Source organism: Trematomus bernacchii, unplaced genomic scaffold (assembly GCF_902827165.1).
Source record: "Trematomus bernacchii unplaced genomic scaffold, fTreBer1.1, whole genome shotgun sequence".
Lineage (NCBI taxonomy): Eukaryota > Metazoa > Chordata > Actinopteri > Perciformes > Nototheniidae > Trematomus > Trematomus bernacchii.
Window position 1 is genome coordinate 807678 of NW_022987720.1, and position 18505 is coordinate 826182.

Consider the following 18505-nt stretch of genomic DNA (forward strand, 5'->3'; position numbering starts at 1 on the left):
TGTAATAATTAAAAGAAAGAATAATCACCACATTTCCAAAATGATGGAAAACTCTCATCTGAAAAGTAGTTTGACACATGTACCAGAGTTCAATATTGGTTCTGAGAGGTCATTAAGAAAGTATATACAAAAATTGTCATGACAAATAGGCCTTAATGCACCTTAAATGTGTACTGAAGAACAGTAGTAACACTGGTAAAAGTCAAATTTCAGGCTGCTGAAAATGGTAATCTGAGCAGGCCTCATCCTTACAGCCTCCATTAGTCCTTGAGGAAAAAAGAGAGACTAGCACAGAAACACTAATTGTTATTTTGCCTAAATTGTGCAATACACACTTTATCTAAACCTAAGACATATACTCAAAAACATGTATACCAGCAGCACAGCTACATTGGTTCTGTATGCTGCACACACCATCGCTGTCCATAGTGTGTGTGGGGGTCATTCAAGAGCAAAGGGCTGCACATTACAATAGGCGGGAGGAGTTTCCAAAACCCGGCGACACCATTGGCCTGGCTCCGCGGGGGTGCTGCTGGGCTCCATGCAGGGTGCAGGAAGGGGGCGAAACAAAACAAGTCGTTGAGGACAGGCACATGCAAGGGTTTCGGTTTGTCCCTGTGAAGAATGAGTAACACGGTAAGACAGCCGTCAGCACCTGCCGAAATGTTGTTAAATGTTTTTGTACACTCTTCCGCATCCTTTGAGACCGCTTTCAGTGCACAGAAATCGCTTGTGCATTTAAAAAGTTAACATTAGAAAGTGTATCCAAATGCTAGCTACACGAATGAAGGAAGCAAATACAAATGTTTGTTGAAAGTACTTTAAGCTGAGGCCATTATGTAGCTGTGAATAGACTTGTAAAATGAAGCTGAGGCTATAAACTGCTGAAACTTTGGCCTACTTAAAAACAGTGTCTGTAATGTTACTTAATAGGTCGCTACCAACTGATATTAACGACTCGGGTCCTATGTTCATAGTTCATAGTTCATAGATAAGGAGTTTGAGTGTGTCAACATAACTAGGAAAAGCCTGGACTCCCTATTTTTTGAAAATACATGTTTTAAACGCATAGAAAACGTTTTTTTTATATAAATAATTTCTATAAAATATGGGTTTTCAAAAGAAAAAACACAATAGTTACAATAACATCAACCCCCTCTTTGTTTTACATATGTAGGGTAATTTTTACAGCTGTACAAGAGATGCTTCCTACTGTTACTCCCCCTAAAATACAATGAAGTGTCTCTGTGTGTCCTAAAATACAATCATGTGTGTTATTTTTTGTTGGCCCTGCTTTTCCTGTTGTTTTAACAACCTGTAAAACTTTCCTTTGTATTATTTTTGTTAATTCAGAGGTTGAACAATTAGTAGTATGTGTTTTTGGCAGATAACTTAAGACTTGACTATTTAATATAATAAAAATCTTGCAAGGCAACACTTAATACCCGGATCCACTTTGTTTATACCAGCAGCATCCAAATATGTTTATGTTTTCACTACTCAGTCACACGCTATAGCAGATCATCCATGTTGCTACTCTTTCTATTCTATTAAAGGTGTCAAATATTTAAATAACTGTAATGCCTTCAACATGAGTTTGCCTTTCCTCCTCCAGTACAGGGTCTCATGTGGCGCAGGGCGGGAAAATGAGGAGGAGTTCGTGGATATATTGGAGGAGCGGAGGTGCAGCAGTGATCTGGGTCATGCACTGCGGACCTTCAGCCCGCACCCTTACAAAGGAGCCGAGTCCTGCTCCAATGCTGACCTCAACAAAGCTGTGCTGGAGTCCCAGTATCTGCGCTACATGGCCAAGGAGGTGGGATAGTGTCATTTAAAAACATAACAAATACGTTTTCAAGCATTTCTTCATCAAAATTGTCTATTTTCTGCATTCCCATTCAGATAGCCGCAGAGACGGGGTCATCGGTAGAGGAGGTGAGAGAGGAGGCTTGTGGGATTTTGGAGGAAATGTCTCAAAACTTGCAGCTGAAGTGTATCAGGCTGATTGGCTTCACACTGACCAAGGTGTTAAAAAGACTCTACAGCAGCATCTTTGTTAACATGGAAGGACTCAACATGGTAAGGTTATTAGTTAATACTGAATACTGAGTTCAGAACAATAGAAAGGTATTTAATGATGTGGGTAATAAATGTAAACTTAAAGGCACATCTCCTGTATTTAGTTTTCTTGCCTTTATTTCCCTCAAAATACAATCATTTTAAGCCTCTGTTAAAATGTTGGTTTAACATTTCCCTTCTGTCAACTTTGACGTGCAAGCACCTATTGATAAGCTCTCAGCAAGAGAGTCAATTTACCAATGTCTTCCCAAACACTGAAAACCTAATCAAAACCATAACATGATTTACCACTACCATTTTAAATGAATACAATTGTGGCTAAAATAGTTATTTGAGACCTATATTCACAGAGTCTTATTCTGATATTGTATTTGATTTATTTATTTTCTTTTTAAACCTTTTTCCTCTTTTTCTGTCACCTTGCAGCTCCAACAATCCATTGAGGAGCATCCAGTGATCCTGATGCCCAATCACAGGAGCTATATGGACTTCCTTATTATCTCCTATATCATGTTCACCTACGACATCCCAATGCCATTTATTGCTGCAGGAATTCGCAAGTATCTATTTAAATTAAAACAACAGAATAATATATAATAAAGAATTACATTACAGAATCCGTAGTTGATGCTCATTTCTCTATCTCCCTCTTTTTATTTCACAATTTCTCTCCCCTCTGAAGCTCTTGCAGGGATGAAGTTGGTCGGAGAGCTACTGCGTCGCTCAGGAGCGTTCTTCATCCGGCGTGCGATTGGCTCTGACAAACTGTACTGGGCAGTGCTGTCAGAATATGTCAGAACCATTGTAAAGGTAAAACATAATAATCTACTTCATCAGCCACGCTCAAACTGTGGTACTCCTTTTGGAAATGACTTCAGCTCAGGAAGTCCATCTAAATCCATATTTCACTATCGGCTTCTGTATTTGATCATCTGTTAAAAAACATTCTAACTCTGAAATGTTTTTTTCTTTAGACAGGAATTGCTCCTTTGGAGTTTTATGTGGAAGGACTACGGAGTCGCACACTAAAGTCCGTGATGCCAAAGCTAGGTAATCATAGTGTGTGTGGGCCGTATTTGGGCCATTGCAGATAAGATAAAAGTATTTATGATTTACGCACATTTTTAACAATGTCGTCAATCATAAACACTTTATTGTGACTTTATTCTAACACAAATTGTTTTTCTTCTCGTAAATCAAAAGATATTTATCTCATAAATGCAATTTTCTTTTTAGAGTATTACCACATTACCATGTGGCTGCGTCAGTACTTTTCTTTTCTTTTTTTAAACTTTTTTTGTTGTTGTCACATTTCAACTTCAGTGTATTATGTACATATTAGTTTAATACTTTTACAGTGGGGTCCATCTTTTTGTACAACAATGACCCTAATACACGGTCGTAGAAAAGTGAAATTGTCTGTTGGCATCCTCAATGTCTCAACAATTTGAGTTATTTGTTTCATATTTAATTGTCAATTATTTTTAAGTCGCTGTGTGCAAGTACATATTTTGCTACCTGTGCTGTGGTTGGCCATCTGTATTGTTCCCATCCAGATGGCTATAGGTTTCCACAGTTTAATTGTAGTGACTAACAAGGGGGAAAACATTTTGTGTTCATGCATTGCAGTTTTGACACAACTTTACTCTGTCTGTAGGCATGATGCACATGGTGATGGAGCCCTTCTTTAAAGGCGAGGTGTATGACATCACACTGATCCCCATTAGCATCAGCTACGACCGAGTGCTGGAGGAGTCGCTGCTCGCACAAGAGTTACTGGGTATCCCCAAACCCAAAGAAAGCACCACGGTACGCCCTGGTCATTTACTCGCTTCACCAAACATTTCATAATCCTCTGATTCCAAGACGCCTCAGCACCTCCCAGCATGCACTGCAATCCAAACTGTTTATAATGAAAGTTAATTAGGTTCAGAATACTGTTGCTGCACCATTACTCCTGCCTCTCTCTGCCTCCATATCAACATGTGATTACGTTTGTTAATTATGTACAATACAGAAAGATATGCATTCATTGTATTTGCAAACAATATGAGTTTGTCTCACTAACTCATTAAAACAGGTCAGAAGAGTTAATGCATGGATAAAGCTGATTATTTCTTGCTCGTGATTCAATCCCAGCCTTGCCCTTTCCCTGCAGGGTCTGCTGAAAGCTAGCAAAGTGCTCCAGGAAGATTACGGCAGCATGCATGTGAACTTTGGCCGTCCAATGTCTGTTCGACATTTGTGTGAAGGCAAGATAAACCGCTGCCAGTACAACCTCGTACCAAGGTAGAAAAAAGTCCTTGCATAGAGTGTTCAGTCTAAACTAAATCAAATGTAGTCTAAACAACATTTAATGCAGCCTGAATAAAGCAATAAGAATAATAATTGTTCAATAAACACATGGTATAAAATCCCTGAAAATTGAAAAAAATGAAAATACTTCCACCCCCTAACTCCCCTTGTCCCTTTTCCTCTATCCACAGAGACCTTCCTCAGAAGCCCAGTGCAGAGGTTCAGGCCTGTGTGAGCTGGCTGGCTCATCTGATGGTCAGGGTCCAGGAGGAGGGCTCTGTGATGGGCCCCTGGGCTCTGATGGCCTGCCTGCTGCTCCAGGCTCCCACCAGAGTCCTAACAGAGGAGGGTCTGCCCTGGCAGGAGCTCACAGACAAAACCCTCTGGCTCAGGAAGCTGGCGCTGGACTTTGGGGCTCGCCTGAACTGGCCGAGTGGGCAAGGTTATAATAGTTTAGAATTATACTTGCATTTAGTTTTAGGTAATTTTGTGTTTGCTGGTTTAAGTTTAGTTTTCAGAAATGTTGTTCTGATTTGACATAAATTCATGTCTCTTTTCCCTGTAGGAATACATTGTAGCTTAAAAAAAAGCAAATAATTTAACACATTTAGGCTTCTTCTTTTTAAATTTGATTTTGATTTAATTTATTTTTCATTTTAAGAAAATATATGGTCACATACAGCAATGAATAATATAAAATAAGAACCAAGAAAAAAGAAGGAACATTTTATTTGTTTTATTTTATTATATATGTTATTTTAAAAGTAGGCAATAGGCGTTCCAGTATAAATGATTCCAGTTTAGTTAATCAAAATAGATATCGTTCTTATTTAGTTTGACCTTTTTTGTTTGTTTACTTGTTAACCATGCATCAGCACAATATTGTTTTATATCTTCTGTAAATATTGAAGTTCAGGTGCAGCTGCATCATGCTAAAAATGATGGAATTAAGTCCTCTACATTCAGCGGGCCTTTTTAAGGAGGTTTAATTCCAGCTCCCTTGAACAACCAGTAGGTGGCATTTGTATGCTGCTCTACAATTCACCTAGACAAGGTGATACAGACATTCAAACAGAGTTGTATTTGTCGGAGTCTCACCTCGGGACACTGAAGACTCCTCAGACCCTGCTGTAGATCAGACAGATTAGATGAATGTGAGGTGGCACTCGTGTTCACATTCACTTAGGAGATGTTCAGTGGATTATTGCACCTTAAGTAACTTACCCTAAGAGGACCCCACTGAACTGTCTCACTTTACAGTTCTTGTTTGTGTGTGCAAATGCAGGCGAGTAAACACACAATAAATACAATACAAACTATTCAGGACACGTTTTGTTTTTACAGGACAAGCCCCTGATACGGATGTGATGTCATCCACGGTCGCCCTTCATGGCTCTGTAGTTAACCGTAAAGCCGGGCGTGTCTTCCTGGTTCAGGAGGAAGAGCCTGCGAGAAATCGTCCAATCAGCCCAGAGGAGGAAATGATCAGCACGGCGGCGGCGGTGCTGATGCTGGCTTCCTACAGGAATATGTCTCTGCACATATTTGTTCGTCCCGCCTTGCTCGCAACGGCCTTACACATCACAAAGACCACACAAAAAGGTGATGGTTAAACGAGATATCATTCAAGATCTCTAATGTATTTTCTTCTCGCTTCGTCCTGATCCATCATTCCGTTCACAGACGAGCTCCTCGCCTTCTTCTGCTTCCTGCGGGACGTCTTCTCAAACGAGTTCATCGTCATCCCTGGAAATTCGTCTCAGGTAAATGTCCTCGTCAGATTCCTTCGGGCATCTCAGGACAAAGATCCCAAAGAGGATTACTGTCCTGTCAATCAGTGGTGATATAATGAGGAGTGAAAACATGATCACAGCTCTGCTTCTGACAAACATCATCAGGCTTAAGTCAGAGCAGAGTCCCAGGTCAGGTAGAGGAGTGTGTTTTGGCTAGCAATGGAAGTGATTGAGTAGCTTTTCGAGAGCTTCAAGTATTGTTTGCTAATTGTTAACAGTTTATATGAGTTTATACACTTAAAAAAAACTAATCCACAACGTTTTCAGTGTAAAAGACAAAAATATAGGATTTTTTTTATTGATATTGTGTGTTTCTGCGTGTTGATTCTATCTCTCCATTGATCAGGACTTTGAGGAGGCGTGCTCCCTCCTGAAAAAATGTGGAGCAGTCCACGTCAGTGAACAGGAAGTGACGGTGTCAGACGCCGGGCTGGAGGTGTTGTCCTTCCTGCAGGCACTGCTACAACCCTTCATAGACTCCTACCAGGTGCTTTGACTCTTGCCTCCAGACAGACAGGGCTGTATCTGCCTCTGAGGACAGTGAGGTCATGGCCTCTGTTTATGTTCTGGGAATCTGAGGGTTTAGTCACTCGTAGTTAACATTAAGCAGGTGATCTTGTTTATTATTCTGATTCCAGTTTTGTTGTTGTTGAATACTTTAGGTAACAGAAAAAAATGATTAACATAACTAAGTCAGATAATACAATTGTCCTCTTTGTAGTGTGGGAAAAAAATAGGAGTGCTTTATTTCACATAAAATATACATTGTTTACTAATTAGAAGTAGTTGATGACTGATCTTTAAAATACAATTTGCAGAAAGTATTTTTAACCTGCTCTTTCATTCTGGTGTAATGTTAATTTTTCATTAAATTATATTTTAATTCAATTAAAGTAGTAAATGTAATGCTTATTTTTTGTTAAATGTATATTGTTACTACACCCATCTTTACACTGGAGATTTAAATGTGCTTAGTACATTTACTTTGCTCAATATCTTTTTCTTTAGTTGAGCAATTTATGCTTATATATTTGCAAGCATATATGAGAATAATAAGTTGAACTGCGCTATGGGGTAATTTTTGAAGGAAACTAAATAAAATGACTAGTTGTTTTCTTTGATATTTCCATAAAACGTGATGATCCTTGAAGTGAAAGTCTCACTGGTACAACCTTGTCAATCTTTGCTAAAGTAGAGTGGGCACTGGTTAAAAGTTACTAATCTAGGCATTAACTCAAATTCAATGTTGGTCTAAAAGTATGTGGTGTATGTCTTTTAATTGATCAGGTGTGCTTTCATTTCCAGGTGATATTCAGGTACCTCTGTGAAAACGAAGTTCACGTGTACGCTGAGAAACAGTTCCTAACTGCTGTGCGAAACCTGGCTACAGAGCTCATCCTTTCAGGTGAAACAGAAAGTGACCTCTGACCTTTTACAAATAATCTCCAGCTGTGTCCATCAAATAATTCCCTATCATTTTCTCTGTGTGTTTCAGGTGAACTTCACACCTACGAAGCACTGTCGTCCGACACACACAAGAACGTGTTGTCGGCCCTGCAGAGACTGGACACTGTGACAAAGTTGAGGGCGTGAGTAACGAGATTAGCTCCTGCAAATCTGTTTGGTTTTAAGCTCATTTTCTGAGGTGCCTGAGAAGCTGTCTGAGTTTCTGATGCCAGAGTTAAGAGTTCCCCTTTTTGTTTTCTCACCGCAGGTCTGAGCAGAATGAATACACAGTGAATAAAGCAGCTGTCAGAAGAATCGATGACATACTTTGTAAGTCAGTTAACTTGAAAATACAAGTTTGTATTTGAAGGAATTTGGGATAAAGTTGTGTATTTAGATCTTGTCCTGACTGTCCTTTCAATGTATGAGATTTGGTGTTTGTTCTTGGTTTTGTTTATCCCTCCAACCGAGGAATTTATTTATTTTCTTTCTCTTTCTTCTCTCACTGTAGCTGGGAAAATCCCCCCCCAGATGCTCCACACCACACCTGAAGCAAAACTCTAGCCTCCATTGGAACAGATCCAATCTTCAGTATCGCTGTTTTCTTGTTTTAATTCCTTGCATACCTTACGATGAAGGTACAACAACCTGATAGGGTGACACAAGGTTGACTGTATGGCTGATTTTGATAATTTGTTATTCGATGAAGAAAGGTGTAAGTGTGACTGAGGCACTAGTGATGCCTGTGATTTAATTTGCTGAACTCAAACTGATTTGAATCAGTTGCATTGTATTATTATGTTTTTGTCCATTGCTAATTGAAAAGGCTGCCATGTATTATTGAGGAAAAATGAATAGAGCACTTTAAAATAACTTGACTGATTTATACTGCTAGTTGACATAGGACAGAGTATGATTTATGACACTTGATTGTATAATGAATAACGTACCATTAAAGAAAGATAATCTAAAAACCATATCCCATCACAGATTAGTTTGAGACATTTATTTTTTATTTATGTCAATAAGTGTAAAACAGATGTAACAAAATGCGCCATACATTCTTGATCTTCTCCTTTTAATATCTTTTCGGTTTGTATAAACCCCCAACAACAGCGAGCAATAACCAGAGGTCAAAGTTCAACCTCCTGTCACTGCCTGTACTTGTAACCCCTCAGCAGTTAAAGGCATTGTATTTGCAAATTCCCCATTATGCTGTTTTACATGGATTATCTATACACAGGTGGTACGTCAACTTTGATGCGTAAAGCGCTGACGGGGTCTTGACAAAACACCGAGATGTACTCCAACACTTTTGAATTTAGCTTTTTCTCGCCCTCTTTGGCTCGGTGCCGCTCTTTGTCCCATCTATCCTTCTCGCCGTTCATTTGGGAGAACAGGTTGACCTGGATGGTATGCAGCGTGGCCGCCAGCACGTAGAACCCCCCCTGCAGCATGTGGCAGAAAGCGGAGCCCACGCTCAGCCCCGCGCCCATCAGGTTAGGGATCGTCTCGCACACCACGCACATGCCCTCCAGGAAGTGCAGCGTGCCCTTCCTGCCCAGCGGCTGGCCGTGGTGGAGCAGGCCAACGTCAAGGGGAGAGGGGGTGGGCCGCTGGATGTGGTTCACCATATATCTTGCGCAGTCGGCGAAGTGCGTGGCGGCGCGGCGCAGCGGGAGGAGGGCCAGGTACAGGTGACATGCTGCTTTGGTGAGCGCGTGGAACAGCAGCCGCAGCTCGAGCACGGCGTTGCCTGGAGATAAGAGGGTAACGGGGTCAGTTGGAGTCTAATTTAACACCCTGGCTAATGTCAGCAATCATTACAAACAGCGTCTGCCCCTGGATTAAAGTGATCATCAGCCATGGCTATCACCTGAGCACGCGAAGTGGGTGGCACGGGGCTTCACCACGAGCCCCTCAACATGGGACCACTCTTAAATAAAATAGTTTAATCTGGAATAGAGATTTTAACATATAATTCCATATGTTGCAGTTTCACTTTTGTCAATATTTATGTCTTGGAACAAATTGGCATGAAAACAGCAGAGCTTTCAGTGAAATTTGCTAAATGACATTTTATATCTCTCAAAACATTATTTTTAATTTAAGCAAACCAATGTTTTTGACTCATTTAACAAGGCCTTCTTACTTAGATTAAGCCTACATGGCCTGATTTACATTTGAAGTATGTCATGCTTTGCTACACGTCCTGTTTATTCTGATCATGCTAAAATGGGAAACGTGTGCAAAATGAAAACATCACTAACATAACCCAGTGTGCAAACCTTTAATCGCGTTTTATGATAGATTATTAGCAAAACTGCAATGTTACATATTTGTAGCTGAATGTTTATGATATAATTTGTACCCAAACTACAAATTATGTAGCCACATTTTATGTAGACATAAAACTAGTCTTATTTCTGATACTGTGAATGTATGACAGCTGTTTTCGCCATAAGGTACTAGACAGGTGGCTTCCTGAAGAGCTTCCAAATATCCCCTAACCTACATTTTCTCTTACCGTCTATAAAGCATAATATCCACAGCAGGGCAGTGATCGCTGCCAACGAAGTCCACCAATCCATGTGGTCTCCCCCCTGTCCTGGACTCGTCAACGAAAGGAAAGAGAGCAGCTACAGTCCCCAAGTTATGATCTGGCCAAGCCCTGCCCTGCCTTTACGCAGCTAATACCCAAACATTAAGTAGTCGCATTCTCCGCAGGAGCCTTGCAGCCTGTGCGCAACATGTTGAAGGTGCACCTGTCCACGAGCGCATTAGGAACAAGTTAAAACAACTTACTGCACCTTATAGTGTCGCACAGAAAATGGCACTCCTTTACTACCATTTTTGCAATTAGGAATGTCTTTAAACATTAACAACAGAGTAAACCTAAAAAAGTATATTAATTTCCCTCGGCCTAGTCCCATATCATTGGTTTACCCAGGCTGGATAAACAGTCTGCCTCCAAGTTTGTCTAGACACCTGTAAGTGCCAGGAGACATCACCTTGCCTAAAATAGCTATCTGTGACTATTTTAATGAAGAAAAACATCAACAATGATTATTGGAGTTATAAAGTGGGGTGTATTGGAAATGGCATGTTTCTTTACACTTTTTAAGAACATTTTTAAATGTAACATTTTTGTATTTTCTTAAGGCTACCATATTGAGAAAAATTTATTGCAATACATTTTCAAATAAAAATGGAAATTTGTATTAAACAATGATTTTAAAATATAATGAAAACATAAATGAATAATAATAATAATAATAGAGCAAAAGTAGTAGCCTATTAATTAAATTAAAAATAACATATACATGAATAAGACGTAGCCTAAATAAGTTCACAATTTCAAGACGTACTGTATGCACACTGACACAGACAATATTTCTGTTTGCCGAAATATGTAATTATTTTTCACACAGAACATGTTCATATTAAACTAAGGAAGTTATGGTGTATCAGAAGCTTGTCTCGCGCTGAACGCCGCATGCGTCTTTGCTCGCTTGTGAGACGGTGTCATGGCAACGTAAACACCTTAAGACGGCAGGACAACTGAAGGAGGCCTCTCCTCTTCCCCTCCTTTCCTCTCCTCTTCCTCTCCGCGAGTCACCGCCTCTGTTGGAGCCAGTCTCAGGGGACAGCAAAGGTTAGCAGGGTACACTTTTTAAAATGTTACAACGTGTGTTTTATATGTAGAGTCTGCCGTCTACTCTTGTGCCCACTTTTCAGGGGCGCTGAGGGAGGTCGCGACTTACGTTACTTAGCGACCCTATGAACTTTTTTTTAATGATGTATTAAAATATTGTCCGTGGAACAGCAGTGTTTTCTTAATTTTTCACTAATTCTGCCGTTTTTTCTCACGAACGTCTGACCAAAACGTCCTCACTACAACACAGGTAAGAACACTTATACCATTACCATGTCATTCATATTCAATGTTACTGCTTGAATAATATTTTGAGCATGCACACTGACTGTAGATTCAGGTCCTCCAGAGCTCGAAAGTAACAATTAAGTATATTTACTCAAATACTGTACTTAAGTACATTTTTAATATACATGTACTTTACTTGAGTATTTCCATATATGCTACTTCTAGTCATTTTTGATACAATTTAACTAATGTATTATGATTGATTATTATGGATGGCAGTTTAAAAAAAGTAATTCAGGTTCTCTCCACCTTCACCAGCTGCCAAATGTTGAACACGTTAATAGATAACTAATTATAATCCAGTGATATAATATATATTATTCTGAAAATGGCCACTTGGGATTGAGTACTTAAGTACATTTTGCTGCCAATACTTACTGAAGTAACATTTATTTTAAATGGAGGATTTTTTCTTGTAACAGAGTATTTCTACACTGTGCATGGTTGTATTACTTTAACTTAAGTATAACATCTGAGCACTTCCACCTCTGGTCAGACCTAAAAGCAGGTTGTCACCGATGGCTTAACTTTTCTCATGATTTAGAGATGAGCACAAAGAAGAAGAACACCCCCAGTGGTGTGATCACCTTCCACACACATTCTCCTGTCGGCCTGCTGAAATCAGAGGAAAAAAACGTTCATGCCAACTCATAATGTATCACTGATCTTTAAATGTCAGGAAGGCTATACCTACAGTAGATATAGTGCAGGGGGTACAATACTTTTCAATGTTCTCCTTCCATCTGTTCATATCTGAATGTACAATGCTGGAGTCTCAGTGTCCTTGGAAAGATGAATGGAAAGGTTTCAGGTTATTGACAGATAGTTGCTGTAGCCACTGTTATCCTCTCTTGACTCAGGATAATAGAAAAAAGGACCTGTGGAGGGGTCAGGTGACATGCAGCTGAACAAACTAGCCGAGCATGCAAATGGTTGTTACAGACAGACAACAGAAAGCACAGCAGGAGGGAAGCTGCCATTGATGTTTCAGTTGATACAAAACAAATCCTCATAGTGCACAGACATGTGTCCCAGCGTGGTGTTCACGTAACAGTGAGCTGCAGCTCAGGTTTCCAGCTGGTGACGTGATCTGTCAGAGCCTTTTGTGTCGCCTCTGTTCATCTACAGGAGTGTGTCTGGTCTGTCAGTGAACTCAGGCCGGGATTTCTCAGTATATCCTTTCTGATACGCCAATATGTTTCCCTGTAATTCTAGAGCGATGTATATTTATTTTATTAATTATTTAAATTCCCTTTGTTCACCTGGCTTGAACAAGGTGATGTGAGACTGTATTTATATATATAGTTTTGATGTAATACTATCTTTATGTCCATACTTATATTAAAAAAATCGTTTTTCACTAGTAGCCGTTTTGTTGGTGAGGGGGTTATTTGTTGTTCAATAATTCTAAATAACTAATAAATGTGGATATTTTATATGTTGAGAAGCCAATAAATACAGTAAAAAATTACTTATTGTCCACATGAAGCATGCTGCAATTTAAGTTTATCAGCATTTTATTATAATTCCGGTATGCTATGCTGTTATTTGACATGTGTTCCTACTGTATAAATGCTGGTATTTGCTATTTAAAACAAAAGCCAAGGATACTCTGCAAACAGCATGTTGTGTTTATTAAGGACAGTTACAGAATTGACCCTATGGTGTTTCAGGAGCGCATGGTGGATGTTAAGGGCACAACAGAGAGCCGAAAGACGCCCATGCAGCCAAGCATGAGGATGAGGAGCCCCGGTGAATGTGTGAGAGCAGAGGAAAGCGAGGAGGCCTCACCCTCTGGTTCAAAGCTGGAGGGCCAAAAGGGATGGCTCTCTCACACCTCCCTCAGACGACTGCAGGTATTGCACACATCCAAACTCAAACCTGCACAAAGAGAGGGTGAATTTTCCAATGCATGCTTTACTTTTTAGGGAAATATGGAGGCTGAAAATCAACAGGTGAAGGAAATAACCCAACCATTACTGGATACAGAAAATGGTTTTGTGAAGGTAAGATGCTGGAGCACAATTTTTTTGTCTTAATTTACAGTTTCTGTATTCAAAACATGCAGCTTTTACAACTTTAAATCATCATTGTGTCACAAAAAAGGCCTTGAATCTTTAATGATGTACCTGTACCTCCCACTTTGGTTTAAACATGTCTTCATTTAGGAGTTGGAGAAGTTTCTGATCAGACGGGACTTCACAGAGCTGAGGAGGAGGGAGCTGCTTCACAAGCGCTGGACTGAGCGTGTGTGGTTTCCCCTGCAGAGGAGGGTGGAGGAACACGTGTCCAGCTGTGGCCCCGCGGTGTGCAAAAGCCGCCAGAGCCTCTACAGTCACTTCCTCCATCACTGCAACACAAAGGTGATGCTCACCTCTGGAAAGAGCTTTGGTCTTGTTGTCATTTAGGGGTTTTAAAGGTCCCCTATTATACTCTTTTTCATCAATATATTATAGTTCTCAGTTATATACAAAACAGGTCTCTGAAGTGTTTGGCTCGAAATACCAAACTGATCATGCATTGTAGCATCCCATAATCCCCTCTGTTTCAGCCCTGTTTCAAAAGTGCTGATTCTCTGTCTGTTACTTTAGATGAAAATAAGGAGCCACTCCCCAGCTCATTTTCAGACAGGTTTTTATACCAGAACAAAAAGAGAACAAATCTTTTTTCCTGAAACTTTCAGAATCTCTTTACACAGAGGGGACACATGTTTATGTATAAAAGACATGAAAAAGTGAATTTTGCATAATAGGTGACCTTTAAATGATGCATAAGACTTCACACACATGCTCCTTTGGTGTTTGTGCTTTCACTACAAAAACACACAAAAGACTATCTAACTAATGTCTTTCATTTTCAGGGCTTTGTGTTTCTAGAACATTATGATCTAAAGGAATACGATCCGTTTCTTCTCCACATCAAAAAGCCACGCTACCTCAAGGTGAAGGTGATATTTTGTGACTGAAATGTTTTGCTAAATATATATTAAAGCAACTTTTGACACACTGAAGAACTGCAAATGCTACTGATGAAGTATTCTCTGATTTATCCACAGCTCGGTACGGCAGACTTAAAGAGAACAGCCTCTTCTTGTGAAGCAGGTATTTTTCTTCTTTGAACCAAAAGGAAATTGAAGGCTTATACGAGTGCTTTGCTTTAAGTTTGAGCTGAGATATCCAGAGTGGAATTATGTCCACAAGTTGGGGAAAGTGAGACTATATAACTTTTAAAAGAGGAAATAACACATTGTCCCTGTTGCATTAATAAGTAGTTGAAAGCACCCTTTCTTAACTTCATACACTTTTGTTGCTACAGCCTCACTTTGAACAGTAGCTTATTGCGGCCACTTTTCCTTTTGCTTTAGGATCTAGATACACAAGGAGACAAGTAGAGAAGCTACCTCAGAGCAACATCCTGCTACAGGCCTTTTCACATCATCCAGTCACAAGCCAGAAGCACTCCAGTGGTGAATGAAACTGGAGGAAGGAAGTCTAGCAGGTATACAGTATGATGAGATGTTAAACTATATTTTCAATTACCCTATAGCAGGGGTGTCAAACTCAATTTCATCGCGGGCCACATTAACATTATGGTTGAGCTCAAAGGGCCGGTTGTAACTTTAAGACTATATAAATACACATATATAAATATATAATATAATGAATTATATTACATTATTGCCTAAATTATTATCGGATAGGGTGTTAACTTCATAATCAACTACGTCTGTTGGCAGAAGTCTAGGGCAAATAATTGCAACGTATTATATTCTTTGCATGCTCTTACGGGCCACATAAAATGAAGTCCGCAGGCCTTGAGTTTGACACCCCTGCCCTATAGGATGCACAATGATTATGTAATACAGCTGCAGCATAATGCCTCATAAAGGGATATTTGGGATGTTGTGAAGTGGGTTTGTATGAGGAACTTATAGGTACTTCATATAACCCAATTCCTTTCAGGGTTGCATCTGTTAAATTAATGTGTGCACATTTTTCGTGCAAATGTCTCTCATGCAGGTTCGTCAACATACCGTACCGGATCAGTTCCACCACCACACCGGATGGAAGGTGCCATAGGAACGGTTGCTTGGTCTCCAAATGTGGATGTCAGCAACAACCAGCAAGTTTACAACAACACCAGTCCTCGGTTACATCGAAATAAAACCCATATTAACAATTCATCTTTACCTTCCCTTCTAACTACCTCAAATGTTACCCCAGGCACTAAACCTGGGAGGGGGATGTGTGGGATTAAATGGACACTAGGAAAGTGTTGAGAGTAGAAGTGAAAAGTAGTGAAAAATTCACCATTAAAAAAAAACGAGAGCTAAGTGGCGTCTGTACATTTTAATAATGCCATTTTCAGGATCAAATGGCATGCTTAGGATCAACTTTTGATGTACAGACATTGTACAGTAGTGTGCAACATTTACACATTTATTAATAATGTGTTATAAAACCATTTAGCAAATTTAACTGTGGCCAATTACATTCACAAGCTGGTTTGCTGGTTACCTAAACAGTTTATCCACAATACATTACCCCGTCATTAGTTTGTCATTTTCCATATCTGGCCAGGTCTACTTCCCTTTCAGATAAAGGGTGTGGGTGGCTTAAGGCAGTGACGTAAAATCAAGAGTTTTTCAAGGCAACCCTGGTGCTGCTACAAATAGGCACTTTTTAAAGTGAGTGGCTGCAGTGTGTGTGTTTTTTGGCTGTGTGTTTTGTCCTCATTTGGTCGGCTCATAAAGCTGCAGGTCCAGTTTGACCCAGACTTCTCCAGTTGGGACTTCATGCAGTAGAAGGCGTCGGTTTGCGGCACCTTTGCTCTCCATCTCTTTCTTTATAGTCGCCACGGGAACCTCAGTACGACCAAGGAAATCTAGGAAACAGAACAGTCATTTAGTTACACCTCTTAAATGAATAACTGTTTTTATTTTTCTTCCGTAGTAGTCAGAAAGTCAAACGCAGGCCTTAGAACCTGACCGGCAAACACTGATTTTGTGTCGTTGCTTCCTGTACAATTGTGTGTGTGTGTGTGTGTGTGTGTGTGTGTGTGTGTGTGTGTGTGTGTGTGTGTGTGTGTGTGTGTGTGTGTGTGTGTGTGTGTGTGTGTGTGTGTGTGTGTGTGTGTGTGTGTGTGTGTGTGTGTGTGTGTGTGTGTGTGTGTGTGTGCGCGTGTGTGTGCGTGCGTGCGTGCGTGCGTGCGTGCGTGTCTTGTATCCACTGACCATCAGGTGAGAACTGGTCCTTCTCGAACACGGTGATACACAGGATGTCCTGGTAGAGGTCTTTGATGAAGAACTGGCAGTTGAAGTTCCACTTTGGGTTCAGGGTGTCGCTGGCGGGCCGGGAGGTGTAGCACTGAGCCCCCATCGTCAGCTCACAGTACGGGTTGCTCTTACCTGGGGGAAACATAATGTGTTTCAATTTAACTCAAAATTACTTATGCTTATGAATACTGTATTTAACAATTCACTGGTATTCCTCACCATTGGGTTTACAGGCTTTGAGCTCCTGGGCTTCAGCGACAGTTACCAGCAGGCGGCCGATACCGCTGCTTTTCAGGGAACGAGCTGAAACAAACACACACACATTAAATATGGGCCTACACCCTTAAGTGTTAATTCAAATTTTACATTTTAATATTCAGGGAGCAGGATTATGTTTTTGTTTTGCTGAAGGAATCGTAAGGACAGAGGGGTTACATTTTTTAACAAATGTATATTTCAGCTTTTGCAAACATTACACTACATGGAACTTGAATTGATATTTCTCATTCAATCTTATCTGTGCATACAATTGCTTCTTCAGTTTAGCCTACATCACAAAATAACATCATAAATGAACCAACCATTTGAAAATTGCTAATTTAATTCAATTAAATTGCTATTAATGGGGTGACAAGTTTTACCAAATCACGAGGTAATAAGAGGAGGGTGTTTCAGGGGTTTCCAAGGCGAGAGTAAGTAAGAACATGTGAATGTGTTTACCTTGGTAAGCTTTCTCTCTCTTCTTCTTCTCCGTCTCTATGAAATGTTCAGAAGCTGCTTTGATTTTCTGGACCCACGTTGTTCTACCGACACAATAAATACATCAATCTTTTACACAGTTTGATTATCTTATGGATATAAATGTTGGAAGATGTACATGTGCATGCATACCTCTCGTTCAGGGTCTCAGTTTTGAGCGTATAGACACGATCGATGTGTGAGACGTGGAAGAGTGGCTCATCGCTCGAGGGGTCCGCTGGCATTTTCACCAAAACCTCATTTAGGAACAGAGGCTGGAGAAGAACAGAAGGTCAATCATAGGAAGACTGCACCTAGGCACTGATTCATAAATAATCAAAGTAGTATTTGATATCATTCTGTGTGTGAATACTGCCTGGCCTCTCTCTTACTGTTTTGTACATCTTCAGCTGTATGTTGGTCTTGAGACTGAATAGCCTGTCTGGTCCCGAGGAAGAGAAGGGTTTGGCGCTATGTGTGAGGAGGAAGAAATCATTGAAGAGGAAAGCCCACAACTCCCTGCTGCTTTTGGTTTTGTAAAGTCGGCCACTGTGCAGCAGCTTGCGAGGCCCGAGGCAGTTCGTCAGCGAGTTGAAGACCAAGTGCTGGAAGAGAAAAGGCAGGAGTGAGGAGAGATGAAGGAAACTATCAAGTACAGTGAGGGCTGCAGTAAAAAATGCTCCCTGCCTCTGCTACTGCATGTGTTCATTTGTTCTGGTAACAGACTCATCCATTCTGATGTAGAGGAGAAGGGAAACCGCAAACAAAGGTTATGATAGAAGTATCGAGAAGGAGCTATTACAGTATACAACATGCATTGGGGGAGGTGTTTATTACTGCACTTCATAGCAACAATATTGATATTTTTAGACTTCTACGGAAGGAAAGTGTGATTATTATAAGTGTGATGTGAATAGTTTTTTTCTCATGAATATA

General features: G+C 40.2%; 2 protein-coding genes and 1 long non-coding RNA gene across 6 annotated transcripts in view; 2 read left to right on the top strand and 1 right to left on the bottom strand.

Annotated features, from left to right (window-relative positions):
- Positions 1–518: 518 nt before the first annotated feature.
- On the top strand, positions 519–8592 carry si:ch73-21k16.5 (dihydroxyacetone phosphate acyltransferase). Of its 2 annotated transcripts, none has more exons than XM_034143878.1 (16): positions 519–636; positions 1621–1816; positions 1903–2079; positions 2506–2635; positions 2762–2889; positions 3054–3129; positions 3737–3888; positions 4238–4368; positions 4566–4816; positions 5719–5976; positions 6058–6137; positions 6514–6654; positions 7473–7572; positions 7663–7756; positions 7882–7943; positions 8125–8592. In XM_034143878.1, exons 2-16 carry the CDS (start codon positions 1805–1807, stop codon positions 8175–8177), a joined length of 1845 nt encoding a protein of 614 aa, XP_033999769.1. In that variant the 5' UTR covers positions 519–636; positions 1621–1804; the 3' UTR covers positions 8178–8592. The 2 variants fall into 2 exon arrangements, with proteins under 2 accessions (XP_033999769.1, XP_033999768.1); XM_034143877.1 differs by having other exon boundaries at positions 520–636; positions 1616–1816.
- Positions 8593–14350: 5758 nt separating this feature from the next.
- Positions 14351–15794, top strand: LOC117492474. Its single transcript, XR_004556851.1, has 3 exons — positions 14351–14657; positions 14921–15054; positions 15576–15794. It is a non-coding gene; the product is annotated as an uncharacterized LOC117492474 (long non-coding RNA).
- Positions 15795–15890: 96 nt separating this feature from the next.
- The window catches only part of LOC117492473 (intersectin-2-like), a 34040-nt gene continuing 31425 nt past the window's right edge, over positions 15891–18505 (bottom strand). For all 3 annotated transcript variants that reach the window (XM_034142743.1, XM_034142745.1, XM_034142744.1), the window contains 6 exons: positions 17962–18174; positions 17723–17844; positions 17552–17634; positions 17051–17134; positions 16790–16963; positions 15891–16440 (listed from right to left, as the gene is read on the bottom strand). In XM_034142743.1, the coding sequence (XP_033998634.1) occupies positions 16289–16440; positions 16790–16963; positions 17051–17134; positions 17552–17634; positions 17723–17844; positions 17962–18174 (828 nt within the window). In that variant the 3' untranslated portion in view covers positions 15891–16288. The remainder of the gene's footprint in view (positions 16441–16789; positions 16964–17050; positions 17135–17551; positions 17635–17722; positions 17845–17961; positions 18175–18505) is intronic.

Excerpts from the sequence above, each read along its gene's own strand:
- si:ch73-21k16.5 (XM_034143877.1), top strand. Across the intron at positions 1,817-1,902 it reads TGCGCTACATGGCCAAGGAG|ATAGCCGCAGAGACGGGGTC; the intron begins GTGGGATAGTGT and ends ATTCCCATTCAG. Across the intron at positions 7,757-7,881 it reads ACTGTGACAAAGTTGAGGGC|GTCTGAGCAGAATGAATACA; the intron begins GTGAGTAACGAG and ends TTCTCACCGCAG.